The 24,962-nt window shown below is 49.8% G+C and overlaps 2 protein-coding genes across 11 annotated transcripts in view; one reads left to right on the top strand and one right to left on the bottom strand.

The window, feature by feature from the left end:
* LOC111139253 (dynein regulatory complex subunit 3) overlaps positions 1 to 5,065 on the bottom strand; it is a 31,833-nt gene extending 26,768 nt beyond the window's left edge. The window contains exons 1-2 of the mRNA XM_022491475.1: positions 5,013 to 5,065; positions 806 to 970 (exon numbers count right to left, since the gene is read on the bottom strand). Of these exons, the coding sequence (XP_022347183.1) occupies positions 806 to 965 (160 nt within the window). The 5' untranslated portion in view covers positions 966 to 970; positions 5,013 to 5,065. The remainder of the gene's footprint in view (positions 1 to 805; positions 971 to 5,012) is intronic.
* A 507-nt stretch (positions 5,066 to 5,572) lies between these two features.
* LOC111139231 (target of myb1 like 2 membrane trafficking protein) overlaps positions 5,573 to 24,962 on the top strand; it is a 124,181-nt gene continuing 104,791 nt past the window's right edge. For 5 of the 10 annotated variants that reach the window (XM_022491438.1, XM_022491434.1, XM_022491437.1 and 2 more), the window contains exon 1: positions 5,573 to 5,728. In XM_022491438.1, the coding sequence (XP_022347146.1) occupies positions 5,677 to 5,728 (52 nt within the window). In that variant the 5' untranslated portion in view covers positions 5,573 to 5,676. The remainder of the gene's footprint in view (positions 5,729 to 24,962) is intronic. The other 5 variants (XM_022491444.1, XM_022491440.1, XM_022491442.1 and 2 more) reach the window with 1 other exon arrangement.

The following is a 24,962-nucleotide window of genomic DNA, read 5'->3' as shown; positions in this document are numbered from 1 at the left end:
GTGGTAGGTAAGCCAAAGATGGCTAACACCCCTCTGGAGACAGCCCTTCTGCAATCCCTTTAACCTTCCCCGACCGCTGAGGTCGCCGAGGCCCAGGGTCCCTCCCTGCTCTGGGTGGTCTGCCATGGAGGTCGTGCTCTGGGGAGGCCTGTGGGTTTCATGAGGCTTGGGCCATGGCCGGGCTTGCCTTGCCCACTGACGGGTTCCCATGGTCTTCCCCAGACTACTGGGGAATCTACCAGCCATCTACCAGCCACCAGTCATCTACCAGCCAACCCAGCGGGCCAGTGGAGAAACCCAGGACAGAGCAGGCCTGCAAATCAGCCCGGGGGACTCCACTGGGACCCACCTGCCCAAGACATGCAGGCCCCTGGCCACCTCTCTCACTCCATCTCGCACCCCCTCTGTCCTGACCCACTGGCCTCCTTGAGTGAGCCAGGTGCCATGCACCTGTTGCCCCATCTTCTTCTTCCAACCAGCGCTGGAGACATGGACTCTAACCTTCCCGTTAGAGAGTCTGATGGAAACAGCTATGGCCTTTGGGTTCACTTAGATGTGGAGTGGGGGAATTTGATCTCTTGTCCTGTTATTCAGAATTGGGTGTGTTGGGGATAGGCAAATGCTAAAAACATGCAGTATTAAGCTTTAAAACACTCTGTGCCATCCCTGCACCTTCTCACCCAGGCAGGCCCAAATGCCAGAAGGGGTCCTGTGATCGCAGACTCTGCGTGGAATTCCGGGGCAGAGAAGCCCAGGGCGGGACTCTGGGCTGCCTGGTGCCCCCACCCTAGCCCCGGATACGCACTCTGGAAGTCCAGCCGCAGCGACACGACATCCTTGAACAGGATGCCCTCCTGCCTGGCCAGCTGCCCGGCCTCCTCCTGCGGCCCTTGTTCTCCGACAGCCAGCTTGAGCATGTCTGCGTCCATCACTCTCGGCTCCACGGAGTCGTACAACTGCTGCATTTTCCCTAAAAGACATCACGTTCCTCTTCCACGGTCTGCTTCTCCCTTTGTCTGAGGACATGGTCCGGCTGGGGTCTCTTTAAGGCATTGGGGAGCACGGTGACAGTCACAGAAGGTTCGGGGCTGCCCAGTCCCACTCCTCATTCCACTCCACCCAGGGGCCAGTACTTTTGCACCAAGGCTGCTCCAGGCCTTTTCCAGCAACCATCTGTTCTGTCCTGCCTGCCACCCACCTGCGGGGGTGCACCCCTTGGTCTCACAACCATGGCTGTGACCCTACCCCAACCCAGCAGACTGGCGCCCACGCTGGTCTCTTTGGACCCTGGAGCTCAGCTGCTCTTGTGGCCATGGCCATCTTCGGCCTCTGGCTATTCTCAGCCAGCCTTGTTCTGTGTCTTGCCACCAAATGCTGACCAGGATCTTTGGTAGCCCCTGCCAGGCAGAGCAGCTCCCCTTCTCTCTGAGACTCCCCCATCTCCCCACAAGCTGCCCACTCTGTGGAGACCAGCAGACACTGACCCAAGCTGGCCGTTCCCATTCTTCCCCTTAGAAATGTGAACTTGGGGCAGCAGGAAAAAAGTGCCATCAGAGCTGGCTGAGTGAGCTGGGGGGCGGGGGACCTGGGGGGTCGCCGGCTGGCTAGACGTGTGTTAAGCAGAGAGAACAAGAGGAGGAGGAGGCAGATGGACAGAGAGAAACAGAGGTAGGAACCTAGGTGAACCAGAAAATAAGACCAAAGGGCCGAAAGACTGATAGAGTCTTTGTTGGCTTTCCCACCCCTAATGATCCTAATTCCAGGCCCTGTGAGAGTTTCCTGACTTCTCACATTAAATCTGATTTTACTTAAACTGAGTCCAGTAGGTTTCTGCTGCTAATGGGCCAAAGGATCTGGCAGAAATCCTGCAGGCAAATGGGGATCTGTGGAGTTAGGGAGTCACAAGCTGACCTCAGGCTACTGTTCCTGGCTGGACAGAGCCCCAGCTCTGGGAAGCGTGGGCACCGTGACCTCATTCTCATCCTTACCAACCTAAGAGTAAGAACATCCAGAAGGGTTGGACCTTTCTGGGAAGGTGCACTCTATGGGAAGCTCCCAGATTCTACCTCCTGAACCTTCTGGAAACTCAGTCCTCCCTTCTACTTCCCACCCCTGTTTCTCACCTCCCTGCTGGCTTCACCATCTACCTTTGCCCTCTTGGTCCTCGACACCCAGGCCTCTTTCTCGTTGCTGGGCAGCCCCTGTATTACTCCAATGAGCGCTGGTGGAGAGACTCCTGGTGTTGGGGTGATGGTGTCCACCGCAGATGGGGGTGGGCCTGGCAATCCTGCCACCTGGTCTTAGAGACTGCCACTGCCCTCCTCTGCCCTCCCCACCATCCAACTGAATGCAGCTTATATAAATGTGCATCTGCCATTTCTGGGCTGTCTGTGATCAAATGTCCCTACGCATTTAACTGTCGTGTATCCTCTCCTTCTGTCCCCAAGTGCCCACGGAGCCACAGCCTCCCCTAGCCCCACTCCCACCCCCGAGCTCTACCACCACCATGCTGCTTCTCCACCTGCATCTTCCATCTTCCCACTCTCTCTGGTCTCTCAACGCTGACTCCAAATCCTTAGAGTGAATGAGTCAACTCCCCACGTTTCCAGTCCTCCCCCTCTTTCCATCTCCCCGCTCTGTTTTTTTTCTAAGATTTCTAAGATTTCCCATAACCTGACACCAACTTGCCTTTGGGGAAATTTTCACGTGCAGTGTTTGGCAGATGTTACCTGTGAAAAGTTTGTGCTTTCTCAAAGAAAAGTGCTGTACTTTGGGAAATGCCTCTTAATTCTGATTTCAGAACCGTAACTGACTTCTCATCACTCCTACTTCTTCTAGGTCTGGCACCTGGGACGGATCAGGCTTGCTTTCCTGTCAAGCCCACAATCACTACTCAATGTGGAAGGGTTGTGAGGCACACTCTTTGTTAAGCACAAGAGGGCAGGATTTGGAACCTGGGTGTGCATCTTTTGGCAACTAACCTCACCTGTCTAAGCCTCTGATTTCCTGTCTGTAAAAATGGATAAGTCCTCCCTCCTACATTTGTTTAAGATCATTTACTCAGCCCACACATGTGTCATGAATAGCTACTACATGCCATGAATAAAACAGATCTCCTTCCCTCTTGTTTCAGACGTGAATCAGATCATCATACAAATATTTAATTACAAACCACGACAAGTTTGTAGATGTCGGGAACGAGGACAGCATACATTAGGGGCACCTGGCCTGGCCAGGGGAGACAGGTCTGGGATCTGAAGCAGGAGTAGGAAAGAGGGAAGTGGGACCGGCACAGCGAGGGCCTGAGGGTGGGAGAGAAAAAGCCATATTCCATTTGGGCTGAATTGAAGCGAGGTTGGAGGGACCTACAGGAGTTTATTATTCTAGGATCCCTGGGAAGCTCCTGGGGCTTAACGAGAGCAGGGACTTGGTCAGCTTTGGGTTTTAAGAGGCTCACTCTGGCTGTCATACTGAGATCGGCAAGAGCCGTGAGCAGGGTGGTGGTAAGATGTGGCTGAGAGAGATCTCCGGGAACTTCACTTATATGTAGGACTAATCATCGGCAGTTTCCAGACTTAAAAAACAAAAACAAAAACACAAGGGGCGCCTGGGTGGCTCAGTGGGTTAAGGCCTCTGCCTTCGGCTCAGGTCATGATCCTGGGGTCCTGGGATCAAGCCCTGCGTCGGACTCTCTGCTCAGCAGGGAGTCTGCTTCCTCCTCTCTCTCTGCCTGCCTCTCTGCCTACTTGTGATCTCCGTCTCTCAAGTAAATAAATAAAATCTTAAAAAAAAAAAAAAGGAAGCTAGGTTGAAAAGTTAAGTAAGATGCCTAAGTTAATACGTCTATATGGCATATGGCAGAGGCAGGGGACCATGACTCCAGAGCCCATTTTTTTAATCACGACTCAGCTGTACCCAGGGCACTATGGATTTTCACCGTCACAATGCTCAAGGTTTCTCAGCTGTTCTGGGTCAGGGCCGAGGTCCGACCACTCCTCTCCTAAAGAGGCTTTTATCAACATTTTACCACCCAACTTGGGTTCCTGTTGACTTGTCTGACACCTGTATTGGTGGTGAAGACCAGAGGTAGGAGATGGGGAAAGCAGCCGCTAGTCCTACAACACTGCCAATGGAGCAGCCTCCTCACCGAGAAACAAGACCAGGAACATGGGATCGATGGAATCTGAAAAACATACCCCTACTGGCCATGGATTACTGAGGGAAAATCAACAATTAACAGAGTGCTTCCTGGGTACTAAGTGCACACTCATTTCTTAATTGCATGTCGGCTCTGGAAACCATTGGAGAAAAGAGTCCTAATTCCCTCATTTCCCAGAGACGGAAACTGAGGCCCGGGAGGGGAAGGAAATTGTCCCAAGTCGTACAAGGAGCTACGGAGAAGAGAGAGGAATGGAGCTCTACTTGATACAGCACCAGGTGAAGAACACATACATTTTATCACCACTAAGAGGTCGGATATGAGGGTTAAATACTCGGGGGGCGCCTGGGTGGCTCAGTGGGTTAAACCTCTGCCTTTGGCCCGGGTCATGATCTCAGGGTCCTGGGATCGAGCCCCGCATCGGGCTCTCTGCTCAGCAGGGAGCCTGCTTCCCCCTCCCTCTCTGCCTGCCTCCCTTGTGATCTCTCTCTCTCTCTCAAATAAATAAATTAAAAAAAAAAATTAAATACTCGGGAGAACTTATTGGTGGACCGGGACCTTTGTTTCGGTAACAGGGATGAGGCCAGGATGTTGGGGTATGGAGCTCCTAAAAAAGACCTCTTCGGGGCCTGCTCCCGGAGGAAATGCGTCCTTAGCAATCTTTCTGATCCGAAGTCCTGAAAGCCCAGTGTCTCAGCCCGCCTGTGACCTGGCTAGCAGAGAACCCGGGCGCTCATTTTACAGATGAGGAGGGCCGGGCCGACTCCCAGAGAAAAAGGTCAGAGGAAAGCGTTAAATCGAGGGTCTGTCTGCCCCTGCGAGTCCTCCCGCCGTCTCCGCTCCAAGGTCTCACCGTCTCAAGAGCCAGCCACCCGACTGCTTCTCGGCAGAGGACGCTTCGCCCGGTTACTAAGGGAACCAAGCGTGGCCAGTCGGTTGCTAAGGGGAAGTCGCGTGGTAGACATCCTGGGTGAAAGTTGACGGTCACGTGATAGCAGTTCTCGGGTGGGGAAATAGTCCTACAACCAACCAGCAGTAGAAAAAACAAATGTTTCTCCAATCAGCACTTACTATGGGCAGGAATATGAGTAGCCCCGCCTCATCCCCGCCCCCACTTGAATGATTGACTCGTCTCTTGCCCAATAATAGCAAGGACTCGCTAGATTGACCAAAATATAGCTGAATCAGAACACATAGAGTCTCGTTCGGAGGCGGGCCAGGGAAGGTGCCGCTACGCCTGACGGAGATTCCTGTGACCTAGCTCGCTGCTCCGTCCAATCGGGCGCCGCGGGGGTGGGCGGGGCTTCACGAGGGAGGCGTAGGGGCCAATCGGAGAAGGGCTGGGCAGATGCTGCCCAATGGGGACGCGACAAGGGGTGGGGTCAGGGGCCGGGCGTTCGGCGTTCGGGAGGGTGGGGCGGGGGCAAGTGTCAGTCAGGTCGGGAGCGCGACGGGGGACAGCGGGGACCCGGGCGGCTGACAGGGGGCCCGGGCCGCTGCCGTGTTGTCCGCTCAAGATGGAGTTCCTCCTGGGGAACCCGTTCAGCACCCCTGTGGGGCAGTGCCTCGGTAAGGCCGCGCGAAGGGTGGGCAGTCTGGGTGGGCGACGGCGGCGGCTGGCGGGGCTGGTGAAGAGCGCGGGCCTTCGCCGGGCACCGGTGCCACCCCACGGGCCGCCCGGGCATCCTTGCCGTCGGGCCTCTGCCCACGGGCTGCCTGCGCCTACTCACGGCGCCGGTGCTACCGTGCCAGGCGGGTTCCCGAGGCCCGGCTTGGACTCGGAGATGCTCCGCGCGTCCCTCCGGATCCGGGCCCAGCCCCTCCGGGCTCCTGGAAGTGGTGCCGGCTGCTGGGGTCCACTTGCCTCCTCACGGTCTGTGAGATGCCACCGAGTGCGCCCTCATGCAGGCTGACGCTCTCGCTGCCACTGGCGTCAGGACCCAGTTCTCCCACACCCTTCTCCCTCTATCCTTGTCCCTCTTTTCAGTACCAGCAGCCCTCAGACCGGGCACCCTCCCAGAGAATACTCCCTGCTCTGAGACTTGCTAATTAGAGCTGCAGCTCAGCTAGCCTGTAGGAGGGACTGGGATGGGGGGAAGGGTTCCCGGAGGGTGATTATCTTGCCAGGGGGATGGCATGCCTTCACTGCCTCTGGGGAAGACGGGAGGCTGTGTTATTTAATGATAAGAGCCCTGGTCTGGGAATCAGGAAGCCGGGGCTCCAGAGGGGCTTTGCCAAGTGACTCTTCCTATATGATTTTGTGCAAGTCACTGCTCTTTCTGGTTTGACATTTTACCTGTTCAGTGAGGTGTTTGGAGGTGAGATGGGCCAGGTCCCTTCAAGTTCTAAAGTTTTGATATTCCTTAGTTTCTGCATCTGCACATTGACTGTTGCTTCCTTGCTGTGTTAAATTTGCCCAAAGCTGAAGTCTCTTGGTGACAGCGTAGAGAGAGGGGTGCTCTGTAGTACCTGTTAATTCTATGTGGCAGCTGTTGGTACCAGGAAAAGGGCACCAGAGACGATCGGTATCCTGGGTAAGGAAAAACTCAAGGCTGTGTGAAAACTCAAGGCCAGAATGGCCCCACTGTGTGGGGTTTCTTTACTAAAAAAGCAACTTGCCTTTTCACCCAAGACCGTAACTTTCGCCAGCTGATTAGCTGAGAATGTTGATTGCTTTCTTTTAAAACTGGGTTCCTCCTGGTTGGTGGAAGGACTGGTAAAACGTCTTTAATGAGTGGGGACCTTTGGTGTCCTTCTGGGCCTGCCTGGTTTAGGCAGTAGTGATTTGTTTATTTCCTGATGTACTTAAGACTTTCTTGCTTATTTTTCAGCCTTTAGTGGGGTCTGGGAAATTATTGAGGCCTTTCCTGTTGGCTAACTGGCATTAGGAGCCTTCCTTTTCTTTGTAGTGTAAAGCTTTTGGTAAAGGATAGGATGGACATGGGGCCTGGGGTGAGTCTCTCCCCACCTTTACAGACTATCGTGTCTATCTAGATTTTCTTCCTCATCTCCTTTCCTCAGGTGCATTTTCTTTTCCAAAACCTCATTTCTCAGTTGGATGGATATTGAATCCCAGCCAGCTGCTGGAGGGCACTGGTAAACTTGAAGGAATTTATTTTCTTTTCTGTCTCTTTTACAGTAGGAAATGCTACCCTTTGGAAATGCCAGGGTAGCTTGTGATGGGTAGAAGTTAAAGGACATTTAAAAATATACAAATATTGGGACGCCTGGGTGGCTCAGTTGGTTAAGCGGCTGCCTTCGGCTCAGGTCATGATCCCAGCGTCCTGGGATCGGGTCCCACATCGGGCTCCTTGCTCGGCAGGGAGCCTGCTTCTCCCTCTGTCTCTGCCTGCCTCTCTGTCTACTTGTGATCTCTCTCTCTCTCTCTCTCTGACAAATAAATAAAATCTTTAAAAAATATATATATACAAATATTATGGATATAGGGATACATAGCGAGTGGAAAGAGAGTGATACTTCTATCAGGAAGGCCCAAGTTGAGTTATGCCTTACCCATTTTTTGGCTGTTTGACCTAGAAAATTGTGTGACCCTTCTGAACCTTAGTTTGCTGAGAGAAAAGGAGAGAGATTCATATTGGGAGTAGTGTAGCTTCAGTAAGATGACCGTTGCCCGGTACATAGTAGAGGCTCAATAAATTGCAACTGTCACTGTTAACAACAGAAGAGTTAAGTTAGTTTTGAGTGCGGTATCTGGAGAGGATATGGGGGACACCTGGCCCATCTATGACCTGGGAGGGAACAGACCTGGCCCTTCTATGACCTTGGAAGGAACAGACCCCGCATTCACCAGCCCTTAGGCAAGACACTTAGCCGGGAAGAGAATGAAGCGTCCTCACTGTCAATTTGGTCAACAGACAAGGCCCAGCTGATTTCACAGTTCAGATAAATTAGAGGATAGAAGGAGGTTCTAATGTAAATTCTGTACTGTTGTGACAAAGTGTAAAAGTGATTTTCAAGGCATTTAGTGTTGTTAGTATTCTTTGAAAAGTATTTCCAGGTGGTTGACCAAAGAGAAGGGAGACAGAAATAAAACAAAGCTGATGAGTAAGAAACAGCACCTGTAGCTTGTGCAGAGCTAATCTACAGCTAATACTTGCTTCTTCCGGCTGCTCTGTGGAATAAGTTTTGTTGTCCTTCTCACTTAAGAGATGGGAAAACCGAGGTGCAGAGGAGTGAAGCCGCTGCTCAGCTGGGAGAAGGGAGAGCTGGGGTTTCGTGGCTCTGCTGGTCCTCGGGGATTTCCGATGCGGAGAGGGAGAGCAGAGATTCTTGGAATCACAAGCACTGACAGAAGGCTGCTGCCTAGTTGAGTGCTTAGGTGAGTAGTGGAGATTGTCCGTGTTCTTAGGAGTCCAGAAGATTCCAAAAGAGCTGGGGAGATAGGACTGGCTTCCTGGAGTCTAGGGGCTATTCACGAGGGTGCCTGGGAATTCCACAGGCAGAGAGGAGGACACCCCCTGCCTGGAGGGGGATGTGGGCATATCCGTGTTACCAGTCTGAGTGGAACAGAGGTTGCGGTGGGGGACAGTGACAAGCTGGGTTTGGGCCTGGGATATCAAAAGATGTCATCAAAGATGACATTGCTCAGCTGACTTCCAGGTTTTAGCTTCTCTCGCCCTTGTTTTACCCACTCATAAAATAACACCTCTCAATGGCTACGTGGGGCTTGCACTGAAACAGTCCCACCAGCCTAGTTCAGTAGGCCTTCTGAGAGTCTGTGGGTGCCAGGCTCTGGGGTACAAACGTTTAGTAGCTGCTCGCAGGGAGCCTTCTGCAGAGGTAACATGTTCATCAAAGGTGAGCCGGAGCTGCAAAAGGTTAGGGCAAAGCGTTAGGCTCGTAGTCTCAGGGCTTGGTCATTATTATTATTACCATCTGGTTGTGGTTTTCTGTCGTTATCTGACAGCCTGGTTGGTTCTCGTCCGCATTAACTGTCTGTAGATTCGTCAAAGCGGTGACGAGTACATAGGTAACGAATGTACCAAGAACTTGTTGGGTGAATCTTCGTCTTCATTACGGTTTCCGGACAGCTGCACACGCTTACGGTATGGGACTTTCCTTATTCCTCTGGCCCAGACAGCTTTGTTGTCAGTGTGCACATCTGGAGTTCTCACCTCCTTCCTGAGAAATTTCTGGATCTTTTAGGAGTGTCCGAGAACATGCTACTTGAAACCCGCTGCACGGATGTGTTTATGAAGGTTGATGGTGTGTTCTCTGGTCAATGCCTCGTTCATGGCAGAATGGCCCTTTTCTCACCTGCTTTGTGGGAACCATTCTGCTGGGCCCAGGTTGGAAAGAGGTAGGGTAATTACTACTCTGTGTCATGCTTGGGGCCTCACACGGACATTCTAACCTGGGGCTCTTTGGTTGAACAGGCAGCTAAGCCCACAGTCTGACATAGTTCCCTGTGTATTCTCGTAGCCGTCCTCACTGTCCTTCTTCTGGAAGGTGGTTCCCGAGTAGAATGGATGACTTAGAGCAGAACAAGCAGTAGTATGAGAGGCTAGGAAGTGTGGAGGAAGAAAAAGTAGTACTTTTGTTCCTGGAGTTTCTCTTCTGAAACATTTCAAAAGGTTCCTGTCTTAATCTAAACCCTCCACGACCACAGGGGGTTGGATATCACATACTAGGGTTTCCCCAAATCAGGTCTATGGTGCGGTGCAAGTGGTGACAGTTCTTGTATTGGCTGGAAAATGCTTTCAGATTATCCTTTTTCTAAGAGTAAAGTTTGGATCCATTTAAATGGAAACAGTAGGGAGTAGTTCCTTAATTCTGAGGGGAATGCTGGGCGGGTGAGGGGGGTTAAGGGAGGACGGTGTATTCTCTTAATGGCTCAGCTTTCACCAGCAGGTAAGAAGTAGATACTCTGTTGCAGAGTTTGTGCTTGTAGATTGGACATGAACAGCCTTCTCCTGCCCTGGGAATGCTAGGTGTTCCAGAGCTGGGCTGTTTGTTCCAAGAATAATTAGTTGTCCCTCAGATGCTATTGCACTTGGCATTTCGCCAAGCCCTTTCACCTAGGTCCTTTTATTTTTTGTTTGCCCCCCAGTCCATACACAGGAAGACATCTGAAAGGAGCTTAAAATTATTAAGCACCTGCTGTATGCAAATTCTGTCTGTGGGATCTCATGCAGTCCTCACAATATTTAATTATCTGTTACTGTCTGCCTGTATTGCTTTGAAGGAGGCTGAGGGTCTGAGAAGTTAGGAGACTGGTGTAAGGTTTTGTGCCCGAGTTAAGCCTGGAATCTGCTCCTGGGCCCGTGCTCCTCTTACACTGCCATGTTGCCTTGCAGACCTCATGGTTCAGGGTCAGCAGAATCACTCGAAGGGCTTGTTGGAACGGGTTGCTGGGCCCTATTTTTCAGAGTTTCTGATTCAGGAGGTATAGGCTGGAGCCTAGCATTCAACGTTTCTAAGTTCCCGAGTGATGTTGCTGCCGCTGCTGCTGCTGGTCCAGGGACCACACTTTGAGAAATATAGCTCCAGATTAAAAGTTCCGCTCCCTTGATCTCCTCTTTACCGTTCCTCAAACAGTAAATATGGGTTTTCTTTTTTATTTTAAAAGGTTTTATTTATTTATTTATTTGACAGAGGGATCACAAGTAAGTAGAGAGGCAGGCAGAGAGAGAGAGGGGGAAGCAGGCTCCCTGCTGAGCAGAGAGCCCAACACGGGGCTCTATCCCAGAACCCTGAGATCATGACCTGAGCCAGAGGCAGAGAGGCTTAACCCACTGAGCCACCCTGGCGCAAATATGGGTTCTCCTACGGACAGACTGTAAGTGGGGTTATAAGAAATTGGTCATTTAGAGGCTCTATTGCCTTCTGTATATATATCAAGCTGAGTATTTCCCGGGATGCTCAGTTTAGTAAGGGAGCTAAAACAGGTACCCAAATCAGATGTGATGAGAAGTGGGGGCATTAGATTGGACAGATAAATGAAGTAAGAGAGTGGAGGACCATAGGGGTTATTACCTCCAACAGTAACAGTAACAATAGCTAAAGGTTTATGTGTGCGAGAGACTGAAGTAGGTGCTTTCTAGATCCTGCAGCCTTTAATCCCAACAAGAAAACCATGAGTCAGGTACTGTGTGATCTCCATTTTGCAGATGAGGACCCTGAGGCAAAGAGAGAAGGTCACACAGGTAGCAGGAAGGGAGCTGGAGCGGAATCCAGCATTGTGGCTCTGGAACTGGTGTGCTGTTATGCTGTGCTGCCCTCAGCCAGGGAGGAGTGAGGAGGAGCACCTTAGGAAGGAAGGAAGAACTCAGGAAGACTCAGGAAGCAGTGGCCACTAAACAGGGCTTTTACGGGTGGGTAGAGATGGAGAAGGAGGCTTGGAGGGCGCTCTCTAGCCGAGAAAGCATCTTGAGCAAAGGCTGATAATAAGTTGGGGGAGGGCATCATAGGATCGGTTCTATTGATCTAGCAAGGGAGAGTGGCGGGAACTAAGACTGGAAAGGTGGCGTGGGGGGGCTTAGATGTTGGCCAGATAGTTGGGACTCTTTCATGGGTGGCACTGGGGAGTCAGGAAGGATTTCTAGGGACGAGGGTAGCAGGGATGTCTACGGAGATAGGGAGGTTTCCAGTGACTTGGCAGTCACTGAAGGGTCATTCTCGACTATTCCCATCAAAGCTCCCATCTGCGCAGAGTGGGGGTCCTTCAGGGGAGTTGAGAGCGGGCACAGCCAATTCCTCCGAGGTTGGGGCAGGGCCCTTTCTATGTGCCCTGGTCAGAGAGGAGTGCTGAGGCAGGTTGGTGGACCAGGGGAGGAGGCCTGGGGTTCTGAGAGCATTTGTCCTGAACTGCCTGGACAGCTTATGAAATGCCGGTCTTGCGGTGAGGGTCAGCCTGCTTCTTATCCTGCCCTGCTTTCCATGTGCTGGCACAGGAGCGCACTCACAAGGGCTTGACTGAAGGGCTGTCCTTGCTTACAGAGGGCTATTTGGGATATAAAGAATTCTTATAGAATCATGATTTTTAAAAAAAAGTGTTTTCCATGTAGAAAACTTGAAAAATGCACACACACACAAAATGCAAAGGAGAAAAAAAGATCACCATAAAATGTTCTCTTACAAATTCATGGGGATTCTTCTCATTTTTTGTAATAAGTGGAAGGGGTGGAGTCCTTGTACATTTCACGCCCTGGTTTTTCTCTTAGATGGCAACATTGTATAAGTTCTCTTAGCATATTTCTGTGTAATCTACCTGTTTTTTTTCTTGGTGGGGGAGGGGGAGGACTGATACAGTGCAAAGAAGAGAATCTGAGTAAAGTCCCCAGAGGAGCTTCAGTTAAGCGTTGTTGATCTTGACCTAGCAGATACATCACTCAGAATTTTTAGGTTAACAGTAGTCTGAAGAGATATAAATAACATTCAGTCTTTTCTTCTCTTTCTTTCTTTTTTTTCCTTTCCCCTGACCCAGCTTGTAGTGGCTAGGAGAGGGGCCTTTAAAGAAACCATTTTCAGGGGCTCCTGGGTGGCTCAGTCGGATAAGCCTCTGCCTTCAGCTCAGGTCGTGATCCTGCAGTTGTGGGATCCAGCCCTGCATCCTGCTCCCTGCTCAGCAGGGAGTCTCCTTCTCCCTCTCTCTCTACCCCACTCCCACCCCGGCTGTCCTCTGGCTCACACTGTCTCTCTCTCTCAAATGAATAAAAAATGTTTAAAAAATAACAGAAAAACCCATTTTCAGACTTGGTGTCTGTTTTAGTGTTCCTACCAGTCCTCTAACCTGGCTGAATGTCATGGATCTTCTCTATCCAGTCAGCTTCCCTGCTCTCTGGCAGCCCATGCCGCCTCCTCCGGGAAGCCTTCCTAGACCACCCTGTTGATGGTACTGAATCTCTTCTCTGAACTCACAGTGTTTGCTATCTCTGTTGGCTCGTTCCTCACCTCCAAAATAGCAAATTCCTTAGCTCTCCAGGTTTTCGTGGAGGTTAAATGAGAGAATGTATGTGAAGTGCCCGGCACAGTGCCCTGCAGTCAGCTACTCTGCTCAGACCTGTTGATCGCTTCCATCCTGCCTGGTGCAGTTTCCTGGGACTATTTATTGTATGTCTCGTCACGTGTTTATTGCCTTATCTTCCAAATGAGACCAGAGGCTCCCCACAGCAGGATGCGTGCTTTCTCTTTCCCCGTGACCTTCACAGAACATGGCAGAGCATATGCAGCACAGCGGCTCGCTTCAGAGGTTCCTTTCTGTCCATCTTATTTTTTAGCATTTTTCAAAGCTCAGAATACTAGCCATCATTTACCGATCCTTCAGCATCCTCCAGACACCCTGTCGCATGCATTATCTCATTAAAATCTTTTTTTCTCTGAAAACTCCACTAAGTCCGTGGGATTATTTCTATTTTACAGATGAAGAAATGGCTTAGAGGAGCTAAGAAACTTGCTCAAAGTTCAGTGGTTCAGGGTCGGCTGAGCCGTGTTCCGCATGCAGGGAGTCAAGCTCCCAGGCTTTTGTGCACGTTGCCTTGCAGACAGCAAGTCTGGTCTGTTTCCATTTAGACAGAAGGGGCCTTAACTGATTCCACGTGGGAATTCCACAAAGCTTGCATGAGTTGCATCAAGGAATTCTAGAGCAGTATGGATGCCCGCCGGACTCGCTCTGTTCTCTTCCAACAAGTGGCCCTTTTTTGTTTGGGTCAGAGTCGTCCCGTCTCTGTCTCAGGTGTGACTGCTCAGTGTGAGTTCATTTACTGTTATAATACTCACTTCCCTGATCTGTAAACAGGGAAGGGGTGTGTATGTGACGAGAACACTTGCTCTGTCACGTCTTACAGGACTGTTAAGAGGATCAGTGAGATTCCGGGCGTAAGAGCGAAACCTGGTATTGCGCTACGGCTCCTTCCCTGCGTCCTCTAGACTCAGTGTTCCACCAGTGCACCTGTTTTTCATTGTACTTAGTGATTGGCTTTTAAAAACTGTGATAAAATAGGCATAATACAAAATTTGCCATTCTGTCCATTTTAAAGTTCGGTGATATTAAGCACAGTCACACCGGTGTGCAGCCATCACCACCATTCGTCTCCAGAACTTTCTTCATTTTGCCTAAATGAAGCTTTGGACGCATGAAATGAGAACTCCCATTTCTCCCCACCTCCAGCCCCCCGGAACAGCCTTTCTATTTTCGGTCTCTAGGAGTTTGACGGCTCGAGGTACTCTTACCTCGCATAAATAGAATCAGACAATAAGGTGTCTTTGTGACTGGGTTATTTTACTTAGCATAATACCTTTAAGATTCATTCACATTGCGGGGCGCCTGGGTGGTTCAGTGGTTAAAGCCTCTGCCTTCGGCTCAGGTCATGATCTCAGGGTCCTGGGATCGAGTCCCGCATCGGGCTCTCTGCTCAGCAGGGAGCCTGCCTCCTCCTATCCCTCTCTGCCTGCCTCTCTGCTTACTTGTGATCTGTCAAATAAATTAAAAAAAAAAAAAACTTAAAAAAAAAAGATTCATACACGTTTCACAATCTCCTTTCTTTTTAAGGCTGAACAATACTCTGTTGTATGTATGTACCACATTTTATTTATCTATTCATTTGTCTCTGGATTCTTGGGCTGCTTCAACCTTTGGCTATTGTGAACAGCGCTGCTGTGAGCATGGGTGTGCAGATATCCGTGTGTGTATCCGCTTTCGGTTGGTTCAGATATATACCCAATGGCGGAATTACTGGATCATACGGTAATTCTGTTTTTACTCTTTCCTGGAAGAAACGCCATACTGTTTTCCACAGTGGTTATACCATTTTTTATGTTCCCACAGCAGTGCATAGGGCCCCAATTTCTCCGCATGATCACTGAAACTTACTAGTTACTTGGTTTTTTTTTTTTTTTTTTTTTTTTTTTTTTTTTTTTTTAGTTACTTGGTTTTTTAATGGTAGCCTGCCTTAATGCGTGTGAAGTAATAATATCTTATTGCCATTTTGACTTGCATTTCCCTAGTCATTAGTGATAATGAGCATATTTTCATGTGCTGATTGACCATTTGTATATCTTTGAGGAATGTGGGTTCGAATCCTTTGCCTTTTTTTTTAAATTTAAAATATCTTATTTATTTGGAAATAAAGAAAGAGAGAGAGATCACAAGTAGGCAGAGAGAAAGGTAGAGAAAGAGGGGGAAGCAGGCTCCCTGCCGAGCAGAGAGCCCCATGCGGGGCTCAATCCCAGGACCCCGAGACCATGACCCAAGCCAAAGGCAGAGGGTTTAACCACTGAGCCACCCAGGCGCCCCTCTTTGCCTGTTTTTTTTTTAACATTTTTTTTTTTAAGATTTTATTTATTTTATTTTACAGACAGAGATTACAAGTAGGCAGAGAGGCAGGCAGAGAGAGGAGGAAGCAGGCTCCCTGCTGAACAGAGAGTCCGATGCGGGGCTCAATCCCAGGACCCCGGGATCATGACCTGAGCCGAAGGCAGAGGCTTTAACCCACTGAGCCACCCAGGTGCCCCACTTTGCCTGGTTTTTAATTGGGGAGGTTTTTATTGTGGTTACCATTGTTAAGTGTTAGGAGCTCTCTGGATATGACTGATGTTAATTAGTAGCTACATGATTTACAGATAATTTTCTCCCGTTCTCTGGGTTGCCTTTTTACTTTTACTGGATTGGGTCCTTGGATGCATAAAAGTTTTTCATTGTGATGAAGTCCAGTTTGTCTCTTTTTTCTTTTGTCACCTGTGGCGTCATGCCCTAATTTTTCTGGAGAGTCTAACATGTGCCTTCAGAATAGTGACGCCAGCAGTACTAGTCAGCATGACTCTTCACCAGGAATTGGGCTAAGTACCTACACGCATCATTTCCTTTCATTCCTGCAGCAGCCCTGTGAGGCAGGAGCCATCATTCACGTTTTCTAGAGCAGGAAACCAGGACTTCAAAACTAAGAACCTTCCCCAAGGTCTGTGCTAAGAGCAGGGACTTGAATCCAGGCCTGAGGACTCCAGAGCCAGTGCTCGTAACCACTAAGCTGGAGAGCTCAGTAATTATTTGTGGGACTGAATGAATGAACTTGGAGGCTGAAACTTGGGCAGGAGTTGTCCCCGATTCAGGTGTGCTCATGTTAAAAATGATTCACCCAGTTCAGTCCTAGTGTGATTCGGTACCCAAGTGTCCTCGTCATCCCAGCGCATTTTCTGAGATCTCCGTTAAAGGATGTACTTTCTTCCAACTCAGTGAGGCTCTTCTTGGTCATGGAAGACCTGTGTATCCCTGTATATTTACCTTCTCTTTGGATTTGCTTTGAAACTATGATCTTGGGGGGTGCGGGAAGAGGGCATTTAAACAGATGTTAAGTTGTCTAACTGACCAACTTGCTTTTAAGACATTACCAGCTGCTGTTTGAGTCATTCATGAAGCACCAGCCTTGTAGTCTGGAAGGCATGTCAAAAATTCTGTTTCAGGTTTTGGCTTAAAACTGAGTGTAATGGGGAGAGACTGCTTCCTTCATCTCAGAGAATTGGGTTGCATATCTTTAGAGGGCTGGGGACAAGGACGTGGCCCTGTAATAGGACACTGTTGAGTCTTCTGCCACTTCTCAAAGGAGAAATCACACAGAGTCCTGGCATGTCATTAGTCAAAATAGGAAATGAGGCCTGAGAAATTATGTTGCTTGGCGTTGGAGAGCAGAATTTGCTAGTGGCTTCCAGAGGGTGAGAATCCCTCGTGTTAACTCTGGAAATTCAAAGACTCACTGAATTCAAGGTAGAGGGGTATTAGCAGCGTTTGGTCCAACCCCCTCATTTTTACAGGTGAGGAAGCTGAGGCCCAGGGAGGGTAGGCTGTGCTATTTTTACCCGGACAACACGTCAGACACCTAATCTGTGGTGGGTTTGTTTGTTTGTTTGTTTCCTGACAGCAGCCAATTCTGACACCAACTCTCTGTCCTACAGTTCAGTTCCGTTCTGACCTGACTGCCTGGAGTTGTTGCAGACCCTGCTGGTTAAGGGTTCAGTCCCATGGGACTTGTCCCTGATTCAGACACCAGTCCCTAGTTCTCCGTTGCCGCCCCCCAGCGGACTGTAGAAATTGGGGGTTCCTATGACCCCTTCCTCAGGTTCAAGAATTTGCTAGAAAGGCTCACAAAACATAGGAAAAGCACTTTACTTACATTTACAAGTTTATTATAAAGGATGCAACTTAGGAAGAGCCAAATGGAAGAGATGCGTGAGGTGGGGGAAGCGGGGAGGGCTAGAGCACCCATACCCTCATGGGTGGGGGGCACCACCCTCCCAGCCCCTCATTGTGTTCACTAACTCAGAAGCCCCTTGAACCCCGCTGTGTAGGCATGATTGATTACATCATTGGCCATTGGGGATTAATTCATTCTCCAGCCCCACTCTCATCCTGGAGGTTGGAGGTGGAGCCGGGGCTGAAAGTTCCCAATCCTCTGGTGTTCAGCCCCCACTGTGAAGCTATCTAGGGGCCCAGCCCCTAGTTATCTCATTAGCATACAGAAGACACTGGCACTCTGGCACTCTGGAGAGTCCAAGGATTTTAGGAGCTGCGTGCCAGGAACTAGGGACAAGGATCAGATACGTATTTCTTTTTGTATCACAGTAGGTGACTTGCCAAAGTCCCATAGGGAGTCAGTGATAAACCTGGGGGCATCCCTTGACTCTTACCCAGGGCCCTTGCCCAGTTACGGTTGTTTGTATATGGGCAAAGACTTGAAAAGTAGTAGCAGCCTGCCATTTGATGAAGGGGCAGTTCTGTTTTTCCCCTAAGATTTTATTTTTAATAATCTCTGCACCGAGTGTGGGTCTTGAGCTCACAACCCTGAGATCAAGAGTCGCAGGCTCCACTTATTGAGCCAGCCAGGCATACCCGGAGGGGGCAGTTCTTGACCTAGACTCACGAAGGCAAATATTTTTTTATTTTCTGAAAGTTAATCACATTCACACATAATTTGGTGGGGGTGACTGTTTAGCTCTAGGTTTGAAGGTTGAAATGAAATTAGTTCATAAAATCACCTTTGGTACTCTGTTCTGGTTGCTTTTTCTGGCACCCATCCAGAACAGACCAGTGGATCCCAGGCTAGCACTTGGGAGGCCCAGGATTGGTCAGCTCTGTGACTGATGGGCTGTGTGATGGTGGGTTGGTCAGATTCTACCTCTTTACTCATTTGGAGAGGAGAATTGAACAACAGAGTCTCCAAGTTCATTTCCATGCCTAAAGTTTAAGTCCTGAATCAGAGTGGCTTTTAGTTTTTCTTAAGTTTAAGACCTCGAGCTTTCATAGAAGATTCTTTCGAATCCAACTTAAACATACGGGTTGTGGATTTTTAGTTTTACGTATGTATTATGCACGCACACACATTTTCTAACACATTTTTCCTTGAGATATAATTTACTTCTGGTGAACTGCACAAATCTTAATTGTTACAGTGTTCACAAATGCATTCACAGTTGTAACCTGCACCTCTGCCAAGATAAAGTCTTTGACCATCACCTGAGAAAGTTCTCTCCTGCCCCATCCAAACAGCCCTTCCCTATAATAACACCCCTTGTGCAGGTAACCACCGATCTCAACTTGGTCACCAAGGGTGAGTTTTGCCTGTTCCAGAAGTTTTTAGGCATGGAGTTGTACAGTGTGTGCTCTTTTGTTTGATTCTGGGTGGTATTTTGAAGAGGTTTTCTGCTTTCTTCCTGCAGTCCTAAGAAGTCCTGTGCATTGTTTTCTCCAGCTGCCGGCTTGAAAGGTCATGTGGTCTGGGGTCCTGCTGGTCCCTGTGAGCTGCTGTGGTTTGAGCAGGGAGGGCCCTCTGCCAGTGGGCCGCCATATTGTCTGCTGAGTGTGAGGGAAGACATGGAGAGAACAGCTTGACTCCCAGATACTGGGTTGGGTTTGTTTCTATAATTATTGGTGTCACAGTCTTCTCACTTGTCAACTGGGCACATTGGATCTACCAGCAGACTGAGAAAGAGACTAACTCTGACACCCGAAAATGTCAATCGTAATGGCACGTTTCTGACAAGGTGCCCATGAGATACACTCATTTCAATTTCATAAATACTCTTGAACATAAAGGCAGATTGCTCCAGGGAGCAAGAGCAAAAGGAAGGGCGGTCCGGAAGGGCCAAGCAGGGGGACCTGGGAGCCAGACCGATGGCGGTTCTGGGGTCCTCTCTTGGCCTCGGAGCTTCTCGTCAGTGGAAGGGAATTTGTTTGCTTTTCTTCATACCGTCTTTAGGCTTTGTTTCCTCTTCTTGATTTAGATCACCTCTAACTTAGACCCACCCTGTTCCTGGCCTGGCGGGCCCTTGCACATACCTCCCAGCTTGTCTCCTCCGTTCCATTCTCCTTCCCTTTGTACACGGAGACCACTCAAAACCTGGGACAAATCTGCCAGAACCCTCCTGAAACTCCCTGTCTCCTTGTGAATGGGTTATAAACATAGCCCGGCATTCAGGGCCTCTCTAATGGGGCTGCTTCTGGTCGACTCTCTACCAGACCTTTGCACACACACCCCCCCCACCGCCTGTGCTCCTCCTGCTCCTCATGCTCCTTCCTCCCATGTGACACTGTTTCTCTCTCATTCCAAACCTAGCTTAGGTCCTCCCGCTGCTGCAGAGCTGGCCCCATACCCATGAACTACAAATGACACTTTTAGTGTATACATATTTAATAATTATGTGACTCTTAATTTCAGTGCACCGTGAGAGTGGGGTGGGATTTTGAATTCTGAAATGAATAATGTTCTAGCCCTGCCCGGAGAGGCGCTCTGTGTATTGGCCCAAAGGGAGGCGTCAAGGGAACGGAGGTGCCTGTGTGAGCTGGGAACTGTGCTGGGGGCCTTCTAACATTCTAGCTCACTGAACCCTCTTACCTTGTGAGCTGGGCCTTTTCACCCCACGCATGGTGACTTTCTCAGAAATCACACAACTAATGGGATCAAAACCCGGTGAGGTCTACAACAGCCTTTGTGCTTCCAACCACCCAGCTGGGCTCCCACGGTGTTGGGTGGAGTTGGGGACAGGTCAGGGGGTCAGAACTGGCTGGTCTGTACCCTGTTCGTGCGAATGCCAGCGGGTGGGACTTTCCTCCTGGGCTGAGGCCAGGCAATGCTAGGGCTTTGCCCCATGTTAGTCCTTTCTTGGGATCTTTTCTGTTCCCCACATAAATGGTGATCCCCTTTGGGGGGGACTGTGGTTCTTTATTCTCCTGGGGCCAAGGAACATGGCCTTGCCTGCTTGCCTTCAGCAGTTTTTAGGAAGACTTCTGAAACCAAATTGCTGTTTCTGATTAATTCACTCTTAGGAGCACAGAGCAACCCTTTGCATACTTCAAGAAAAAATTGCAGTAAAATGCGCATAACATGAAATTTATCATCTTAATCATCTTTAAGTGTACAATTCAGTTACATCGGCAGTATTGTGCAACTTCCATGAACATTAAACTCCAGAACTGTTTTTATCCTGCCAAATTGAAACTTTGTACTCATTAAACAACTCACATTTCCTCCTGTACCTCCCCGCCATTCCCTGGCAACCCCCATCTCTGAATTTGATGACCCTAAGTATGAATGGAATCATACAGTGTTTGTCCTTTGTGACTGGTTTATTTCACTTGACATAATCAAGATTCATCTATCTTGGAGCATGAGTCAGAATTTTTTTCCTTTCCTTTTTTTTTTTTTTTTTTAAAGATTGATTTGTTTATTTTAGGGACGCCTGTGTGGCTCAGTCAGTTAAGCAACTGCCTTCAGCCCAGGTCATGATCCCAGGGTTCTGGGATCGAGCCCCATATCAGACTTCCTGCTCTGTGGGGAGCCTGCTTCCCCCTCTGCCTGAAACTCCCCCTACTTATGCTCTCTCTCTCCCATTCTCTGTCAAATAAGTAAAATTTAAAAAAAAAATATTTATTTTAGAGAGAGATTGAGAGAGAGCATGAGAGCACGGGGAGGGAGAGAGGGAGAGAGAGAATCTCTGGCAGATTCCCCACTGAGCACAGAGTCCAACGCAGGCTCAGTCCCACAACCCTGAGATCATTACCAGAGCTGAAATCAAGAATCAGTTGCTTAACCGACTGAGCCACCCAGGCACCCCATAATTTTTTCCTTTTTTAAGGCTCAATAATATTCTGTTGTGTGGATAGACCACATTTGTTCCATTCATCCATCTTTGGACCCTTGGCTTGCTTCCACCTTTAGGCAATTGTAAATAACACTGCTGTGAACAGGGGTGTGCAAATATTTATTTGTGTTCCTGCTTTTATTTATTTTAAGTATATTCTGAGAAGTGGAATTGTTGGATATGGTACCACTATTTTTAATTTTTTTGAGGAATCTCCATACTGTTTCCCACAATGGCTGCACTATTTGACCTTCCCACCAACAGTGCCCAAGGGTTCTAGTTTCCCCACACCCTTCCTGACTTCGTTGTGTTGATAGCAGCCATCCTAATAGGTGTGAGGAGGTTGCATGGTTTTGGGGGGTCTGTCATTAAGTATCCACATAAATTCAGGATCGTGCAGCGCTTATGTGAAGGGTGTGTATCTGGAGTAAGGCAGAACATAAGTCTTGTGGGGACCATGTTCATTTCTCAGCAGGTTGTATTTGCTAAATGAGGCTGTTTGGTGGTTGTTGGACAAAATTGTTTTGTTAGTGGCGACATAGCCTTCTGGATTTTGAGGCAATGGTGGAACAGAGGGCCTTCACAGGTCACTTGTGGCTTCAGTGACAGAGCAGAAATGAGAGCCCTCAGTGGGGCTGGTGGCATTATCGTGGCCCTGGGTGAATTGAGTTCCTCCAAGAGAAGCTACCTCCTGTCTTGGGGGAAAGCTCAGTGCCCTGGGTACACAGGTTGCAGTGTGATGGGGTTGGAGGAAAGTGGGACAGCCCCCCCAGGGTCTCTGAGTGCCTGCTCTGCTTGGTGCTGGTGAGACACAGTCACCACCCTTAGCAAGTTCCACTGATGGGGAGATAAACATGTCATTTCAGTGCCCAAGGCAGCCTGCGATAGAAGTCGGGACAAGGCCCAGGGAAGGCTCAGAAGAGAGCAGAAGGCAGTTCCTGAGAAGCACTGCCCGAACCTGGTTTTGAAGGATGAGTAGGAGCTGGCCTGAAAGAGAAGGGAGTTGGAGGAGGGAACAAGTCAAGGGGCTTGTCACTGAACTTCATCAAATAGGTGCTTTTGTTTGAGAGAATGTCCTAAGGGCTCTTTGTTTTCCAAACTTGATAGACTTAAGGAGAAGGGTGTGGGAGGTCACCTGCTTCCGAGCCCCACCAGGGACAGGGCTGGGTGGGTGAAGGCAAAGGAAGCAGCCTTTGGAGCCGTCTCCCAGAAGCCCCATTGCAGTCCCATAGTGGTGGCGGGAAGGCTGCCTTGGAGGAAGGCGCACTGCCCTCCCCGCCCTCCTGTGGGGGAAGGGGGCTGAGGGGGAAGAGGGCTCCTCTGGGTGGCCACAGGCCTTACCGGGCTCCCCGGCTCCTGCTGCACAGACGCTGCCAGCTCTTTGTTCTTTGGTGCCCACTGTGTTTGTTTGCCTTTCAGCGAATGGGCATTGAGCTCATTCTTGTTGCAAAATGAGACAATAAGTGTATTCTGTGTGAAGTGTGGGTCCCTGCTTTCCCACCCTTACCCTGCTCCCCAGAGGTAGCCCCATCGGTCGCTTAGTGTGCGGTCCGTGTGCCACGAACGTTCTTTTGTACAGCGGGATCCTGCTGTGGGTTTCACTGTGCATCTTGCTTTTGTCACACCCCCGTGTGTCCGGGAGCTCTTCCCCGGGCGGCGTATTCTCACGTACCTCCTTGTGCAGAATGCCCCGTACAATGGACACATATTTACTCGGCCGCTGTGCTCCAACTAGGAGGCAGTGGGGTTTTGTCCTTAGAAACAACGCTGTAGCAGCGTATCTTTGTGCACTGACGCATGTCTTTGGTCTACCTTCCCAGCAGTAAAAACCTGGGTCAGACTCTAGAAGCATTGGAAGCTTCGAGAGAGATTGCCCGGCTGGGAAACTATGTTCCGCATGGGACTCTCACGACAGAGCCCGAGTTCCTGTTTCCCCTTCAGCCTCATCAGTGCTGGCTGTCTCCTGCATTTCTGCACGTCTGCGGACGGAAAAGGCATCTGGCTGGTGGTGGTCCATGTTTCGTGGAAAACCAGCTCCGGGACGTGTGCACTAAAGCTTGCGGCCTCTGGCCAGCTCCCTTCGTCCTGCGCAAACGTGCCTGTGGCTGGGCTGCGGAGTCGCTCTGTTCCTCCTGCCTCCTTGACCTGTCAAGTGCCTGCCTTCTTGGTGCCGCCTGCCTGCCTGCTGTGAGGGGCCCACAGCTGTCTGCTGCCACACCTGGGTAGTGACCCTGATGCCCACACTCACAGTCCCTGCGCATTACTGGTGACACGCTAGCCTTGGGGGTCTCCTTCCTTGTGGCTAATCCAAGACAGTACACGAAAGCCAGGCGTTTTGCACATCCTTTATTGAGGGTCAGGACAGAGGAGGAAAATTCTCTCTGCTCCCAATCAGAGGAACACTGTCAAAGGCTGGATGGCAGATTTGGGTCCGTGCCAGAGAGCTAGAAAGGGAGTGGGGGGAGGAGGGAACTGCCACTTATTGAAGGTTGCTGGTCATTCTCCTTGCAGCAACCTCTAAGGCAGTGGTGTGATTTTTCTCTGATTTATAGCAAGGCTGAGTCACATGCCGGTGACCTCCCAGGGAGTAAGTGACAGAGCCCAGAGGTGAGTCTAGGTTTGCCATGAAGCGCTACCTCTGCTTAAAAATCTTAAAAGGAAAGGGGTGGGGGGGGGCGTGCCTGGGTGGCTCAGTGGGTTAAGCCTCTGCTTTCGGCTCAGGTGATGATCTCGGGGTCCTGGGATTGAGTCCCGCATGGAGCTCTCTGCTCGGCGGGGAGCCTGCTTCCCCCTCTCTCTCTGCCTGTTGCTCTGTCTACTTGTGATCTCTCTCTGTCAAATAAACAAATAAAAATCTAAAAAAAAAAAAAAAAAAAAGCACTACCGCTGCTCATGGATTGGCCCCAAGTGGATCCCAAGGGATGCCATCCCAGAGATCCTCCCCCTGGAGGCAAAGATGAACTAGGACCTCCTTCCCAGTGGGCATTGAGGGTCTCTTGGTCACCTGGAAAAAGACACTGCAGTTTCTCCACCTGCACAGCTAGGCCCTGGCCTGGGACTCCCCAGATAATCACGGTTTCCGTGAATTCTTGGGGACTACCTTTGTGAATCTCTTGTATCCAGGAGTCATTTATGCTGCTATTTATAGAATATATTTATTTTTTATATCGAGTCACTTTTTTTTTTAAAAGATTTTATTTATTTATTTGACAGAGAGAAATCACAAGTAGGCAGAGAGGCAGGCAGAGAGAGAGGAGGAAGCAGGCTCTCTGCTGAGCAGAAAGCCCGATGTGGGGCTTGAACCCAGGACCTGGGATCATGACCTGAGCCGAAGGCAGCGGCTTAACCCACTGAGCCACCCAGGCGCCCCTCGAGTCACTTTTTTTACTTGGGCAAATTTACTTTTAAAGGACCTTTATCACTACTGAACATTGAAAAACAGTTTCACTTGGCAGTGATCCAAAAATAAAAAATAAATAAACACAGCGAGACCAAAACAAGGTCAGTCCAGCTGGGGCCTGTTGCCATCCTAGGGCTCCCAGCTGAGGCCCCCTCCTTGTGAGAACAGGAAGCATTCATGGTGTTGGCGCAGCCAAACTAGGGCAGAAGCGGGAGAGCCTCAAGAGGACTGATTCAGTGTTTGAACACCACCTCCCTGGCCCACTTAAAGTCACCCACTGGTGGTCCAGCTCGCTCTTTGTGGAGTGGCCTGCTA

The sequence above is a fragment of the Enhydra lutris genome, unplaced genomic scaffold, assembly GCF_002288905.1.
Source record: "Enhydra lutris kenyoni isolate GAN:26980312 unplaced genomic scaffold, ASM228890v2 scaffoldscaffold97, whole genome shotgun sequence".
Classification (NCBI taxonomy): domain Eukaryota; kingdom Metazoa; phylum Chordata; class Mammalia; order Carnivora; family Mustelidae; genus Enhydra; species Enhydra lutris.
The sequence above is the reverse complement of the archived record's forward strand: the minus strand, read 5'-3'. Positions and strand labels throughout refer to the sequence as shown.